The sequence below is a fragment of the Vulpes lagopus genome, chromosome 1 (genome assembly GCF_018345385.1).
Source record: "Vulpes lagopus strain Blue_001 chromosome 1, ASM1834538v1, whole genome shotgun sequence".
NCBI classification, from domain to species: Eukaryota; Metazoa; Chordata; class Mammalia; order Carnivora; family Canidae; genus Vulpes; species Vulpes lagopus.
The window spans coordinates 99,737,009-99,751,123 of record NC_054824.1 but is presented as its reverse complement, the minus strand read 5'-3'; the positions used below and the strand labels follow the sequence as shown (position 1 = coordinate 99,751,123).

At 36.8% G+C, this 14,115-nt stretch overlaps 1 protein-coding gene across 2 annotated transcripts in view; it reads left to right on the top strand.

Moving 5' to 3' along the window:
- Nucleotides 1-14,115, top strand: part of CRYBG3 (crystallin beta-gamma domain containing 3) — a 103,579-nt gene that overhangs the window by 46,347 nt on the left and 43,117 nt on the right. For both annotated transcript variants that reach the window (XM_041765867.1, XM_041765879.1), the window contains exons 5-11: nucleotides 916-960; nucleotides 1,524-1,639; nucleotides 2,604-2,751; nucleotides 7,149-7,285; nucleotides 8,788-8,902; nucleotides 10,037-10,072; nucleotides 12,329-12,462. In XM_041765867.1, coding sequence (XP_041621801.1) covers nucleotides 916-960; nucleotides 1,524-1,639; nucleotides 2,604-2,751; nucleotides 7,149-7,285; nucleotides 8,788-8,902; nucleotides 10,037-10,072; nucleotides 12,329-12,462 — 731 coding nt within the window. The remainder of the gene's footprint in view (nucleotides 1-915; nucleotides 961-1,523; nucleotides 1,640-2,603; nucleotides 2,752-7,148; nucleotides 7,286-8,787; nucleotides 8,903-10,036; nucleotides 10,073-12,328; nucleotides 12,463-14,115) is intronic.

Below are 14,115 nucleotides of genomic sequence, written 5' to 3'. Positions count from 1 at the left end.
ACCTATATCTCCACCTTGAATACCCATAGTTATATACTTGAATTACCATCAAAGAAAGAGTGAGATTTGGAGAAATGTTTCTTTATGATTCCCCATCCCCTGCCAAGTCAAGTGGAACATGTTCACTGCAGTACAGCACCCCCGAGTCCTGTTTGCCCAGCCTTGTCTCCTCTTACTCTGGTCATATACCCTGTGTTTCCTACGACTACTACTTTCTCATTGTGTTCTCACCATGAAAGTCTTTTTCCTCTATACCCTGACCCCAGCCTGCCACATTGTTTTACTTATTGAAATCCTGTTTTTCAAGGTCTTTTCCATATCATTTGCTCAGACAAGCCTTTGGGCACCTCCCTGTGCCATCATCACCTGACCTCTATGTTGGTGTCATTTCCCTTGGTGGCCATAACTTGGCATTTTCTTTGTGTTTTACCTGTAGTTTAACTTAGTCCTTCACTTAGAAGAGTCATGTGAGTGTGATCTCTCTTGTTTCCCCCTTCGTAGCTATAAGCTTCTTTGGAGGGCACAAACTACATTATTTCCCTTTTTTTTTTTTAATTTTATTTTATTTATTTATGATAGGCACACAGTGAGAGAGAGAGAGAGGCAGAGACATAGGCAGAGGGAGAAGCAGGCTCCATGCACCGGGAGCCTGATGTGGGATTCGATCCCGAGTTTCCAGGACCGCGCCCTGGGCCAAAGGCAGGCGCCAAACTGCTGCGCCACCCAGAGATCCCCTACATTATTTCCGTTTATATTTGCCCTTATATCCCTTGTAGTACCTAGAAGTGCACTTTGCATATAATGGTCCCTGAGTAAATATGTGATAAATTAGATTTGTGACTGCTAAGGAAGTGAACTATTTATCTTTCTATTGATGTTTCCTAAGGCTTCCTTCTTACACTTTTATTGTTTCAGAATATTAACAAACAGATTTTGAGGTGTAACCCAAGACCTGGGAAGGTAAGCCTACGTTTCTTTTGTTTGTTTGGTTTTATTTTTAAAGATTTTATTAGCGAGTGAGAGGGAAGTGCGGGGAAGGAGAAAGAGAACCAGACCCCCAGCTGAGCAGGGAGCCTGATTCCGGGTTGTATCCCAGGACCCTGAGATTATGAGCTGAGCTGAAGACAGATGCTTAGCTGACTAAGCCATCCAGGTGCCCCAGGAAGCATAAATTTCTTAGAGACTAAGATAAAATATGAAAGGTAAGGTCATTTTAGGAGCACCTGGCTGGCTCAGTTGGAGGGCATAGAATTCTTGATATCAGGGTTGTGAGTTCAAGCCCCACATTGAGTGTAGAGCTTACTTAAAAAAAAAAAAAGTAAGATTACTTTCATGTTTGGGGAGTTTAAAATTAATACTTCTCACTAACTTTAAAAGGGATTATTTTACTCAAAGATTGAGCATCTAAAGTAATAATCACTTTTATACATTTAGGATATTTTATTTTCTGCATTCTAGGACATTTTGGAATTTTAAATGCATTCTTAAAATTAGTTATTGTGCCTACTTACTGTATGTTGCAGATGGTTATCTATGATCTCCATGGAAGTAAATATAAGCAAGAGATCTACTGTAATATTCCTGATGCTACATCATGGTCCTTTCCGAATGGGGTACTGATAAAAGTTGTAAGGGGCTGGTAAGAGACCTCTTAAAATTTTGTAGCAATTCTCCCCACCACAACTAAATGTGTTGTCTTACTGTTTATGCTTTTTATATTTTTTATTAAAGTCACATTCCTTTTCCCTTAGTTTTTGACAGAATATTTTGAAACATTATTAGTGTTTTATAATTTAATTATTCCCTTTATGTCCTGTAACAGAAAATATAGGCTGTTTTTAGTGCTTAAGACCAGCCATAAGTAGCAGGGCCTAATATATGTATTATATATGATCTGTACAATTCTAAAACTACACTATTAGTAAGACAGATTTAGCAAATTATGTTGAAGGCAGAAGTTGAATGAAGCATAGCTTTGAAAGTGAATTCAGACTTTGTAGGATGCTAAGGAATGTGAAGGCCACACACATAAAGTCATTTGTATAGCTGACATGGTCAAGAAGTGAAAGATTCTTTGTATGATGTAAAAATGAGGGAAAACTTCATTATCAGCTGTTTCCCTCCTACGTGCTGCAGCCAGAATTTCTTTGTCCCGTGAGTGTCTTAGTTCCCTGCTGGTCAGTATTCATGATGTAAGTGCTATGGGGTGGTGTTGTCTTCATGTAACAAAAAGGGACGCATGTGCTCCCATTTTATTTAAAATTTGGAATTGTTAAGCTGCTGTTTTAATAGAAATGGACAACTTTGTTTATACACCGTCTAGAAAGTACATGCATACATAAATACAGGCACAGGCATAGATTATGTCCAGGAATATTTCCAAGTTGTATGTACTTTTATTCTTACTATTCTTATGCTATTTATCTAGACTTAAATTAGCATATATCAGTGTTTCAAAAATAGAATCATAGGCTAATGGTGTCAAATAGCTCAGGTTTTAAAAGGTAGGTGAGATGCTCTGTGGACTTACTAAGTATCATTTGTTTTATGCCTCATTTCTTAGAAAATTAATTATAACTGATCATGCTTTTATATTTGTTCAGCTGGATTCTGTATGAGAAGCCACATTTCCAAGGTCAGAAATGTGTGTTGGAAGAAGGGGAAAAGGTGTTAAATCGTGACTGGATCCTTCAGAACAGGAAGCATCCACAGAGAGACTTTGTATTGGGTTCTATCAAACGTGTCTTAAAGGTAACACAACCAGAGGGAGGTCTCCCGGTCTAATGGAACATGTCATGAAAAGTGCTGTGGTGATTTAGAGGAGAGGTGAATTAGTGATTAGGAGAAATATCAGATAAGGACAGAGTTTTCCCAGTGTATTCTTAAGAGTTTCTTCAGCACAAAAATAGTACATTATTTATTACAGTTATGCATATGACAGTCATGGATATATTTTTTCTTTAAGATATTTATTTACTTGAGAGAGAGAAAGAGTACATGTGTGAGAGAGAATGAGAGAGCAAGCACAAGCAGGGAGAGGGTGGAGGGAGAGACAAAAGCAGACTCCCCACTGAGCAGGGAGCCCAAAGCTGGGCTCCATCCCAGGACCCTGGGATCATGACCTAAGCCAAAGACAGACACTTCACCGACTGAGTGCCCCTATATTTTTTCAAGTTATGGAGCTTTTGTTTATGTGCTTAAAAATATAAATTAAGATGGACCCTGTAATGATGATTTGGGTTGATTATTAAATTCTTATTAGCTGCAAATGGCATCCAGAAAAAGCCCTCATGAAAGGAGTATCTGCATGTAGTTTATGTGAATTAATACTTCCTGGAAAACTGCTAACAAGCCTGAGTCTTAACAAATATGTGTTCTGCTTTTAGACCTAATACTGTGATAGGCACAGGGAATGGAAATACGATCGAGATATGATCTCATACTTCAGATGGCTTAAAGTCTAGGGGGGGAGAGACAGCTGAGTCACATAACCATGTGAAGTGAGAATGCTCTGTAGGGCTTGGGAGTACACAAAGAAGGGGCACCTCACCTGGAGGAGGCAGCACCTGATTGGAATCTTGAGAGAATAAATAGGTTAGGTGGGTGGGAAATGTGAGGAAGTTCTTGGCAGAGCCACTTGCATCAGATGCAGAGGTGAATGTTGGTGGTACTATGAGAACATTGATGGCTACAGCACTGAGGGCAGTGTTTGTTTTCTATTTTTTTTAAAGATTTGATTTATTCATGAGAGACACAGAGAAAGAGAGAGAGGCAGGCAGAGACACAGGCAGGGGGAGAAGCAAGCTCCATGCAGGGAACCCGACATGGGACTCCATCCCAGGTCTCCAGGATCAGGCCCTGGACTGAAGGTGGCACTAAACTGCTGGGCCACCCGGGCTGCCCCAGCAGTGTTCATTTTCATTGCAAAATTTAACTGCAAGCAGTTCAGCTCAGCAAGCAGCAGTTGAGTGCTCATTTAATTAGCTAGCTCACTAGTAATTGAGATGAATAGTTGGTAGGTGGAATCTTCTAAGATTTAAGTAAGTTATGGTTTTGTGCTTTTCTTGTGAATGTCAGGCATCATGCCAAGCCCAGTGGGGAAGAAAGAGAAGTTGTTGAAAACATGAACCTTCTCACCACCTAAAAATCCAGCCATGATAAAATCAAGCAAAAAACTCAATTTGTTGAATAGGGATATATAAATGGCTATTTGCACACCTGCCATTTGCTTAGACTATATTAAAAGAAAGAATAAGTGTTGCTTGCATTTTTTCCTTCTTCCAGTGTTTGTTCTTGGGGTCATTTTTTAAATTGCAGTGTAAGTGCCCTCATGTCTTGAACATGCTAGCAACTTTCAGTGAGGAAGGAAAAAACTATTGAGCATCGAATGGAAAAAGCATTAGCATTGTTCTAAATATTTTACAAAGTAAGAGTCAAGCATTGAACTGCTTCCTTTCTCCAACCTTGTTATAATTCTACCAATTGATAGCTTCATTTTCTTGGGGATTGTTACCATTCCAAATTCACCTAGAACTAACTTTATCTTGCTTCATCATCTTTTATTCTAATCTGAGTAGTCAAAACTTCAGCATTCTTTAAAGATAATACTTTCATGAAGTCTTCACTTCGCTGTGAATAGATGCAAAGGATGTCATCAGTTAGCGGCAGTTGTACCTTCTGCTCAAGGGCCATCTTAGTTCCCAGAAATAATTGAGGGTGAAGTAGCATTGCAGTAATGGTTGAGTCAGGTGATTCTTTTCTCAAATACTAGAAATGACTATTGCAAATTACCGTTTACTGTGATTTAATATATATATTTTTATGGAATGACTTTTTTTTTTTTTTATGGTCAGATGTTACTTTGGTTTTGTCCTCCAAACTTGCCAAGAAGAAAAAGACCTTTTGTTAGATAAAGGCTAAAAGTATTTTATATGAGGTGGAGTCAATTAGATTTCTTGTTGTTTTTGTTAACTGTAATCCATTCTTGCCTGTTTCTCCCCTATAGTTTTTCCTCCATTCCTACAAATGCTTTAATAGTGTAAGCATGTAAGTTTTATATGAATATTTGTAAAGTATATTATGACTATAAAAGTTGGAGAAGAAGCCATACAACTTTTACTAAGAGTAAACTGTTCATTGTTGCCAGGTTATTATAAAGCACCCTGGTGTTGTTAGGGTTTACTGCCTCAGTCCTAGTGTTACTGCCTCGGTCCATCAAGAATTATGCAAGAGACATTATTCCTGTGAGAATAGCCACCATGAAGGAGATAAAACTTAACTAGTGAAATCTTTTTACAGTTACCTGGAGAAAAAAAAAACTGATCCTCTGCCTGAGGACATAAGCATTCTTATTTTTGTTTATTTTCCATTTTGTAGCCCTCATTATGCTTTTTCCATTATGCTGTTTCCTTCTGTTTGTGGCTGACTCGAATGCCTTTTAGCTTTTCCCTTTTAAAGTACACCACCCATGCATTGTTTGTATAACACAATGCAGAGGAAACTTACTTGTGGGAGACACTTAGTTATGTATTCTGTTACTGTACCTTACATCCCTGGGGGACCATTAATACGGCAGCATTTTAAATAATGTTACTAGAACTCTATTATTAATAGCAAACAAAAGCCTTCAAGACTGGCAGGTGACTGTTGTGGACATTTAGGCTATTTTTGAAATGAAATTTTAAGCAAAAATATTTTATACTTTAAAGGATATCTCAGGTTATGCCTCTTGACTGCATTGCATTTTAGAGCTGGCTTTCCGCAAATAAGATGTATTAACTTACTTGCACATATTAATAAGAGTGATTAAGAATGAATGATACAGCTCAGTTCCGAAGAAGGTAAAAAATCAGAAAATTGCTGTTATAAATTGCAAAAATGATTATAACAAAAAAATACAATTGTTCAGCCTGATAAATGTCACCCTCTGATTGTTATTGCATTTACCTGTTTCACTAAAGCATGGTCACTTGAATTTCACAATGTCCTAGATGAGAATTATGCTGCTGAAAGTTGGAGCCGTATAATTAGACACTCATGATTACTGAGTTAGTGTGCTCAGACAGAAGTACGTCTGCAATTTCAGAGGAGGGAAAAATAATTGTAGCTTTGATTCCCTAAGAAAACGATAAGGTTTTTTTGCGTTAGAAATTTGACTCTTTAAAGGTTTTCATAGATGAGAATACAGAAAATTGTCTCTTTAGTTGCAATGGGGGAAACATTTACAAAGCTTAGGCCATATAAAAAGGGAAGTGGGGAGAGCATGGATACCAGTATGACTGAAGAGTTACCTGGAGTTCCAGTGGGTCACGGGGTTGGTGCCATGTTGTAAAAAGGCAAATAAATGTAAATTTAGTGTGCTTGGGTTTTGAGCCAAGGAGCATCATGAGGAAAGCGGTGTTCTCTAACAATCCCAACTGTATAAAGTGTGGCTAGTACTTGACTACTGATAAGGCTTATAATTGAAGTCTTAGCCTTGATGAAAGGTCTTGACAGTGGGAATAGAAAAGAAAGATACGTAAGTGAAATTTTAAAGGAAGGTGTGACGAGACCTGGTGGCAGTGGATATGTGATGGGAGGGGAGAGTCAAATTTCATAATGCCTTTCTTAAACCAACTTGTGCTAAAATAAATAGAATCCCACAAGTAGGAAAACAGATTTCCGTTACCCTCACCTCCTAATTCCTATTTCTTTTGTCAATGTAAATTAGATAACACACTGAGGGAGTAGTGTGCCTCTCTGTTATTTATTTTTTATATCCCCCATGAGATCAGCTTTTATAACTCCCTTCCTCCTCATGGCTTTGTTATGCTCCTGAGAAGGAAGGCTTAAAGACTTTTGGCACTCACATAGTTTGGTAACTGAACACTGATTGCTTAAAAGAACAAGGCTTTTAAAAACAAAAGCAGAAAAAAATTGAGTAATACTTCTTCCATCAACAGTATTTGTAATTTTCATGTTATCATTGTAACTTCTTAGAAGAAATTTGTTTTAAAAAAACTGGTAAAGTGAAACAGTATTGCCTTTATGTTGTCTTTGTGAAGAAATTCAACTGAACAATGAGAATAATTGTAATTACATGTCCAGAGTATTGAGAATACTGAATTGTGTGTGTCTCCAGATAATATTAAAGCCATTTTTTTTTCCAGGATTGCAGCATTCCAGAGATAGAACTTTGCCCACGGTCTGACCCAGCGTGTTGTCCTATCCATATACAGCGAGCAGTCCCCAATTTGGAAGAGCTGAATATCCCCAAATCTGTGTCCTTCACTGTGAAGTCAGGAGTGTACGTATCAGTTTCTCCTTATTACCAGGATCAATGGCCACCAAAGTTAACTTTTTACTTCAAATTTCAGTAGGTGACATACATGTATGTGAAGTTTTAGTTAATTTTATTTATGCTCCTGGATACTCAGGAAAGACAATGGCAGGAATTAAAACATATTCTCTTTTGCTTTGGATCCAATTAAGTGTTTGATGAAGGACCCAAAGCAGCAGATAGAGATTCTTAGACACAGTGCTTGATAGATGCATCCATCATGTCCTCATCTACTAGATTTTGGGACTGAGAAATAAAAACATGTCCCTGACCTAAAAATCTGGAGCTTGAACTATTTCAAGAGTGTGTCAGTGCCAGTAGTTGAGTGCTTCTGCAGTACCGGACACATGGTACTTTTTTGTTTATTACTACAATCTGCAAGGTGGGTGGAGTTAACTCGATTTATAAGTGAGGAAAATGATATGATTTGTCTCAGGCTACCAGTTTGTAAGTATGGGTCTGATACCAAGCCTTTCTGATTCCAAAGCTACCTTTCAGACTGTGGTGTGACTTGAGTGGAGTGTTAATTTAGTTCCAGATTAGCTTGAATCACGACGTTCAACGTGGTTTCCTTTTCTGTCTTTCCCTCCTTTTTATCTGCTCTGATGATTGTTGGGGTATATATTTGGGGGTCACCATAGGGGATCTTTCTTCATCTCTCCCAACCGCAGATTAGAACTCTTGGGCAGACCTCGTAATTGACCCCATCCATGAGGTATGTCTGTAATTACCAAGTTTAGTTACAAGGTAGGTGGGTCTTTTGGGAATCTCATTTCAAATACTTTTCTTGAGGCAGCCAATTAAACTGATAACTGATTCTAAAAATGTGGGTCAAAGATGTAAAAATGCCTTGATGGGGAGGGTGTGAAATGCTTTGTAGAATCCCACCTCTGATTGCCCCACTTTTTTTTTTTTTTTTTAAGATTTTTATTTATTCATGAGAGAGACAGAGAGAGAAAGAGGCACAGATACAGGCAGAGGGAGAAGCAGGCTCCATTCAGGGAACCCGACATGGGACTTGATCCCGGTACTCCAGGATCATGCCTTGGGTCAAAGGCAGGCGCTGAACTGCTGAGGCACCCAGGGATCCCTGATTGCCCCCCTTTTAAAATAAAAGAATGTAGTGCAATTTTTTCTCTCCCCAATTATATTCTGTTTGAATCAAAGGTGTCACACCTTCTAAATATTAGAAAAATCTAAGAAAAGTAATATGTAGTGCTTAGAAAACATAATAGACTTATAAGATAGTGTTTGAATATGAGTACTGAATAGCACATGAATTCTTGTTATACACTCTCTAGTGAAGTCATTTCAAATGTGTTTTACTGGTTGTAATTTTGCCACAAAGGTTTTCTGTTTTTTGTTTTGCTTGGGTTTTTTTGTTTGATAGCTTTTTTTACTTTTAACTCTTACAGGACCAGATAAAGTATTCCAATTATTCTTTAACAAACCATTCATTTCTTATTTAGCTGGCTTGCCTACCCAGATATTAATTTTAAAGGGCAAGCTACAGTTTTAGAGGAAGACCATGGACTCTTTGAGATTTCTGCAACAGAAATGAAATCATTGCATCCTCTTAAAATGGTAAGCAAATTTGAAATAAGCATTTTCCAAAATGCCCATGAATCTAAAATAACCATGGTGATTGCTTATGCATCTCTATCCTGAGAAATGAGTATCTATAGTAGTGGATCAACAACGTATACATTATTTTTCTGTGCCTATATATTATAGAGAATATCTGTGTGAAAACACTTTGTTTTTTAGAAGACAAATGTCTGAATATCCTTTTTATAGTTTATTGCAGTGCATGCAGTTTCCTTATAAATACAAGTACTGTGAAAATTTTGAATACAGTTCTGAATTTTGGGTTTTTTTGGTGTTTATTAAAAAATATTTTTCTAATTATGCTTTTTCTTCACAGTAATGCATAATAAGCTTAGCATTAATAATAAATGGACAGTTCTGTCAGTGGCTGCTTTCTTAGAGATAATAAGTACATACAGTATTTTTGTTGCAGACATTTTTTTTTTTTTTTTGAGGGCAAACTCTTCAAATGAATATTATCAGCTATGTGGTAAACCCTTTTTGGTTGTTCTGTGCCTTTAAAAAATAAAAACTGGGAAAAAACTAAGAAATCTTAAGAAATACCACAATGTGGAGTTGCATTAAAAACAGGAAATTATGGAATTATTTTGCGTGAGGAAGGGGGTTTACCTTTTATGCTCTACAACCTTGAGGTCACAAAGATAGTTAAGTATGATAAACAGTGTTGATGGAAGTTGGAAAGGAAAGTAATCACGTTCAGAAAGCCTGAGCAGTTGTTGGGAGGAAAGTGTCAGTGGTTTGGAAATCTACTCTGCCAAATGAGATTTTTTAAAATCTAGCAACTCTATTTCTTGGGACACTGTGCAGTGGCATTAAATCTGTATTCAATTATGTGTCCTTAAAGACTAAAAAGCTTGGATTCCTTGTACTGGTTTTAATCCGAAAGTATACTTTAAAGATGTTTTTTTTTTCCCCCACATACATTGATGAGCAGTCTGACTTGGTTTTGAAGTGTTCTGTATTTAAATTTTAAAATTCACCACAACTTAAAGTTGGCTGGTATATAACCTTTACCAATCAGATTTTTTTGTATAACCTACATATATCACTTAATTACTTTCAAATATTCTAAATATTTCTGTATCTAATATTAAAATTTTTTATCTTAAGGGTGGACTAAAAGTGGAAATGCCTATGAACTTAAAGGTAAGTCTTAAAACAGACTTTTATAGCAGGCTAAAAAGTTTGAGTTTAATCCTCAAGTATCTTGAACTATTAAATTAAAAAAATAATTACCAGAATATGTGCTGATAATATTAACCTAGCTGGTGGATATTGGAGTGGAGGGAAGTGACTGTACAGAATGGCCATTGAGAACCTATGCTGCTGCGATGGAGAGTTGAGTCAGTATGCAAGGATAGTGGAGGTGCTGACAACCCAGTCTGACCCAATAAACACGTTCTACAGGATGGAAAGGGGATAGGTTTGATTTTTGATTTGGTGGGGAGGGGACAGTTGAGGTGGCAGCCTAACATTCAAGTGGAGATACCGAGTAGCTCATATCAGAGACATGTCAGTAAGTGTAAGTATCTGAAGGGAACAGTAGAGGCAACGAGAACTGGAGTAGTGGTGGCACCAGGATTAAGCACATTTTGGGAAAGAAAAGGAAATGGAATTATAAAACGTGTGTGAAAAGAGATAGGAAGAAAACCAGTGTGGTGATCAAAGCTGTGAAGTGAACAGACCTCTGCTTAATTAGGTGATAGCACTTCCAGAGGCAGGCATGGAAAGAAGGATTCATCCATCCTTCTCCTGTCCTGCCAAACAAGACACAGGTACTCCAACCCTCCCATTAGGGGATTCCGAATTTATGGAGTTGACCATATAGGTGGAATCTTTTAAAACTTAGTATCTGAATGTATGTAATACATCTTGGCTCTTTGTTGGAATCCTACATACCCACATTAAAAAAAAAAAAAAAAACAACTTGTATTCCACTCACAGAGATACTGTTTGGGGTTGGGGTATGGTCAGAAGTCTTCAGAGCTCCCCAGGTGATTCTAATAACACACAGCCAAGGTTTTCGAACCTTGAAAGTTGCAGAATTAGCTCTGATACTTTGAGTGACTCCTGTCTCAGTCTCTTCAAGTGGGACAGGTTGGGTCTTCCTTGGACATTGGCAGTTTGACAGGCAGTAGAGGTATATGAAATAACTGTCATAAACAGTCACAATTTTCAAGTTTTTTAGATGTTAGTTGATGGCTTGCTCCTCATCAAAGAATTATTGCTTCTTAGTCTGATTGTGTTCAGCACAAGTAGAAAGTATTAAACCCAAATAAAGCTTCATCACTTCAAATACAGCACCCTGTAAAAATGTGATATGTGGAAAGCAGAAGCAGTGCTATGTATTTTTTTCAGTTCGTATAATGTTACCAATTTCTGGAAACAGGGGAGCTATAACTTGTTCAGTGTATTTGACTATGGGGCCTTATTTTGCCAGTTGTACATTGAGTATGCCATCAGCCACAAATAGGCCCAGGTAATAGAGGGTGGATAGATGAGTGCCTTCTCACCATTATCACTCCACATACCAAGGGTGTGCAGATCATACTTGGGAAGTAAAGAACACCAAAGTGGCGGAAGAGAAATACTTGTAAGAATCCAAATTTGAAGTAAATGAAATGGCCAGAATGGGCATCCTACTATACTTACCCTACCCCACTCATGTGAATCCAGTATCCAAAAAAAACACCATAATGTTTTCAATCATTTCTTCTTATTAGGAAGTTTTGTATTTAAATTCAGGAATATGCATATTTGTATCTTATCAGTGAATAGCAACTGCCATAGAAGCAGTTAGCATTATAAGAAGCAACTGTGTTTTCTCAAGCCAGTAGATAATTTATTATTATGCCCTAGAACCTTTAGAAAGTTATTTCTAATAGGGAAAATTCAGTAAATATAAGGCGGGTCTGTATTAACTTCCAAACAGAGGTAAACTTAGATACTTTAAGAGTTCTTTTTTAAAAAATACATATATTTTATTTATTTATTCATGAGAGACAGAGACATAGGCAGAGAAGCAGGCTCCCTGTGGATCTCCTGGATTACACCCTGGGCTGAAGGCAGTTGCTTAACTGCTGAACCACCCGGATGTCCCAAGAATTCTTTTAAGACTGTTTACCCTGTGAGATAGTCCTAGGATTTGGGTAACCAGAACAGTGTTACCATATTTGAGTATATTATTATGAAAGAAACATGTTATTAAGATATTTTATCTTTATGATAATAACTCTATACATACTCTTTGTGAATACCAGTGTTCTATATTGTAAATAAATATTAATGAAAAAAATGGACTGTGCTCCCTATTCATGTTGGGGTCTTTAGTCTCACTTAACTAAATGAGTTTTGTATCTATTCTAAAATACATGTTAAGTAATTTTCTGTCCTATCTTTCAGGTCATTATTTATGAAAAACCTCACTTTCATGGACAGGCCAAGGAGTTTAGTGAACACATAGATTCTGTCCCTAAGTTTTTAAAAAATAATGGGGACTTTCATGGAATTGGATCAATTCGTGTCATCGGTGGAGTGTGAGTATTACATTTTCAATATTTGATTTAATACTCTATTTTTTGAAGATCAGCACAAAAAAATGTGCTAAGCCAAGCAAAAACAATGTGTCTTAATCTAAAAATAATACATCCCTTCTGTAAGGTACTATAAACTAAAAAGTATTAGTCACTACTGGCTTTTCTGTGAACTCTTGTTTGTATTAGAGATTTCGAGATAGATTAAATGTTGAAAAGAGTTTCTAAAATTTACTTTGTGTTCTGAACACAACATAGAAGATAAAAATTGCAAAATAAAATTTTTGTTTATTTTACGAATTTTGAACATGGATGAGAACCCCATGTTCTGTTTATTTTTTTCTTCTCTATTCTGTGGATTTTAGTTGACTTTCTGTGCTGAGGATCTTGGCAGTGAATCCTTCATTAAAGAAGTAGTCTGGGTTGTGTTTCCCACATCAAGGATTTTTTTTTTTTTTTTTTTTTTTTTTTTTTTTTTTTTTTTACATCAAGGATTTTTAACATTGCTTACCCTCTGGCCCTGTACAGTTTTTGAGGAAGCCCCCCCCTCCCCCCAAGAACCTCTAAGTATAAACCCATGTGTAACCAACCACTGCTAGGATCCTAGTCTCAGTCAGCAGTTCCTGGGGCAGGTACCCCAGAAAATCTGACTGCCCTGGGATGTGCCTTTGTATCTGTATCCTGGCAGATAAAATCAGAAGGAGCTTTCTTCATAGCTTAGTTGCCATTGTCAACCCTGTGCTAGAATTCCTCTAGAAACACTGTTGGTCTCTTTGTTGATATGATGGTTTACTTGGAATATATTTGTTCCTTTTACTTTGAGTATCAATGTCTCAGTATTTGCAGTAACATCATAAAACTTGTTTATGCTATTCTAGTAAAAGGTGCTACTAAAATATTTTATTCATAGGCATTAAATGACTGGTAATATTACTGAAGAATCTACATTTAGAGACTTAGACTTTGCAATTTCTGGCAGTAAATCAAGTGATGGCTATACTAGCCAAAATGGAAATAAAAGAGAATATGCCATCTATTAGAAATGTTGGACATATCCAAAATTGGTCTCCCATATTCATAATTACTTAAGTTTTTATCCTTATATTTAAAAAAATTATTAGGCACTCGATGAACAAATGTTTTGGATAAACACATTTTTATTGTGTCATATTTATGTGCAGCCTTCCCTAATCTGTGAACACACATTTCTTGTTAACCCTGCTAAATATTTTTGCCTTTTCTTTCCCTTTGAGATCTGAATGTTTTTCCCATTAACTAGATTCTGATTTACATTGTTTTCTGAGTTTTTTGTAATTATTTTATAAAAATTTCAAGAAAATATTATCACTTGTAATATAACATACACACTTCCCTTTTTTTATATGACAACTGCGGGAGAAAAATATCATATCCCCATTTAAAAGTGAACAGTTGAAAGGTGCCTGGATGGCTTAGTCGGTTCAATATCTGCCTCTTGGTTTCTGTTCAGGTCATGATCCCAGGGTCATGGGATCAAGCCCCACGTCAGGCTCTGCTTAACGCTGAGTCTGTCATTCTCTCTGTTCACCCACCTCTGGCTCAAACACTCTCAAATAAGTAAATAAATTAAATCTAAAAAAATTAATACATAAAACCAGACAGTTTAACTTCATTTTT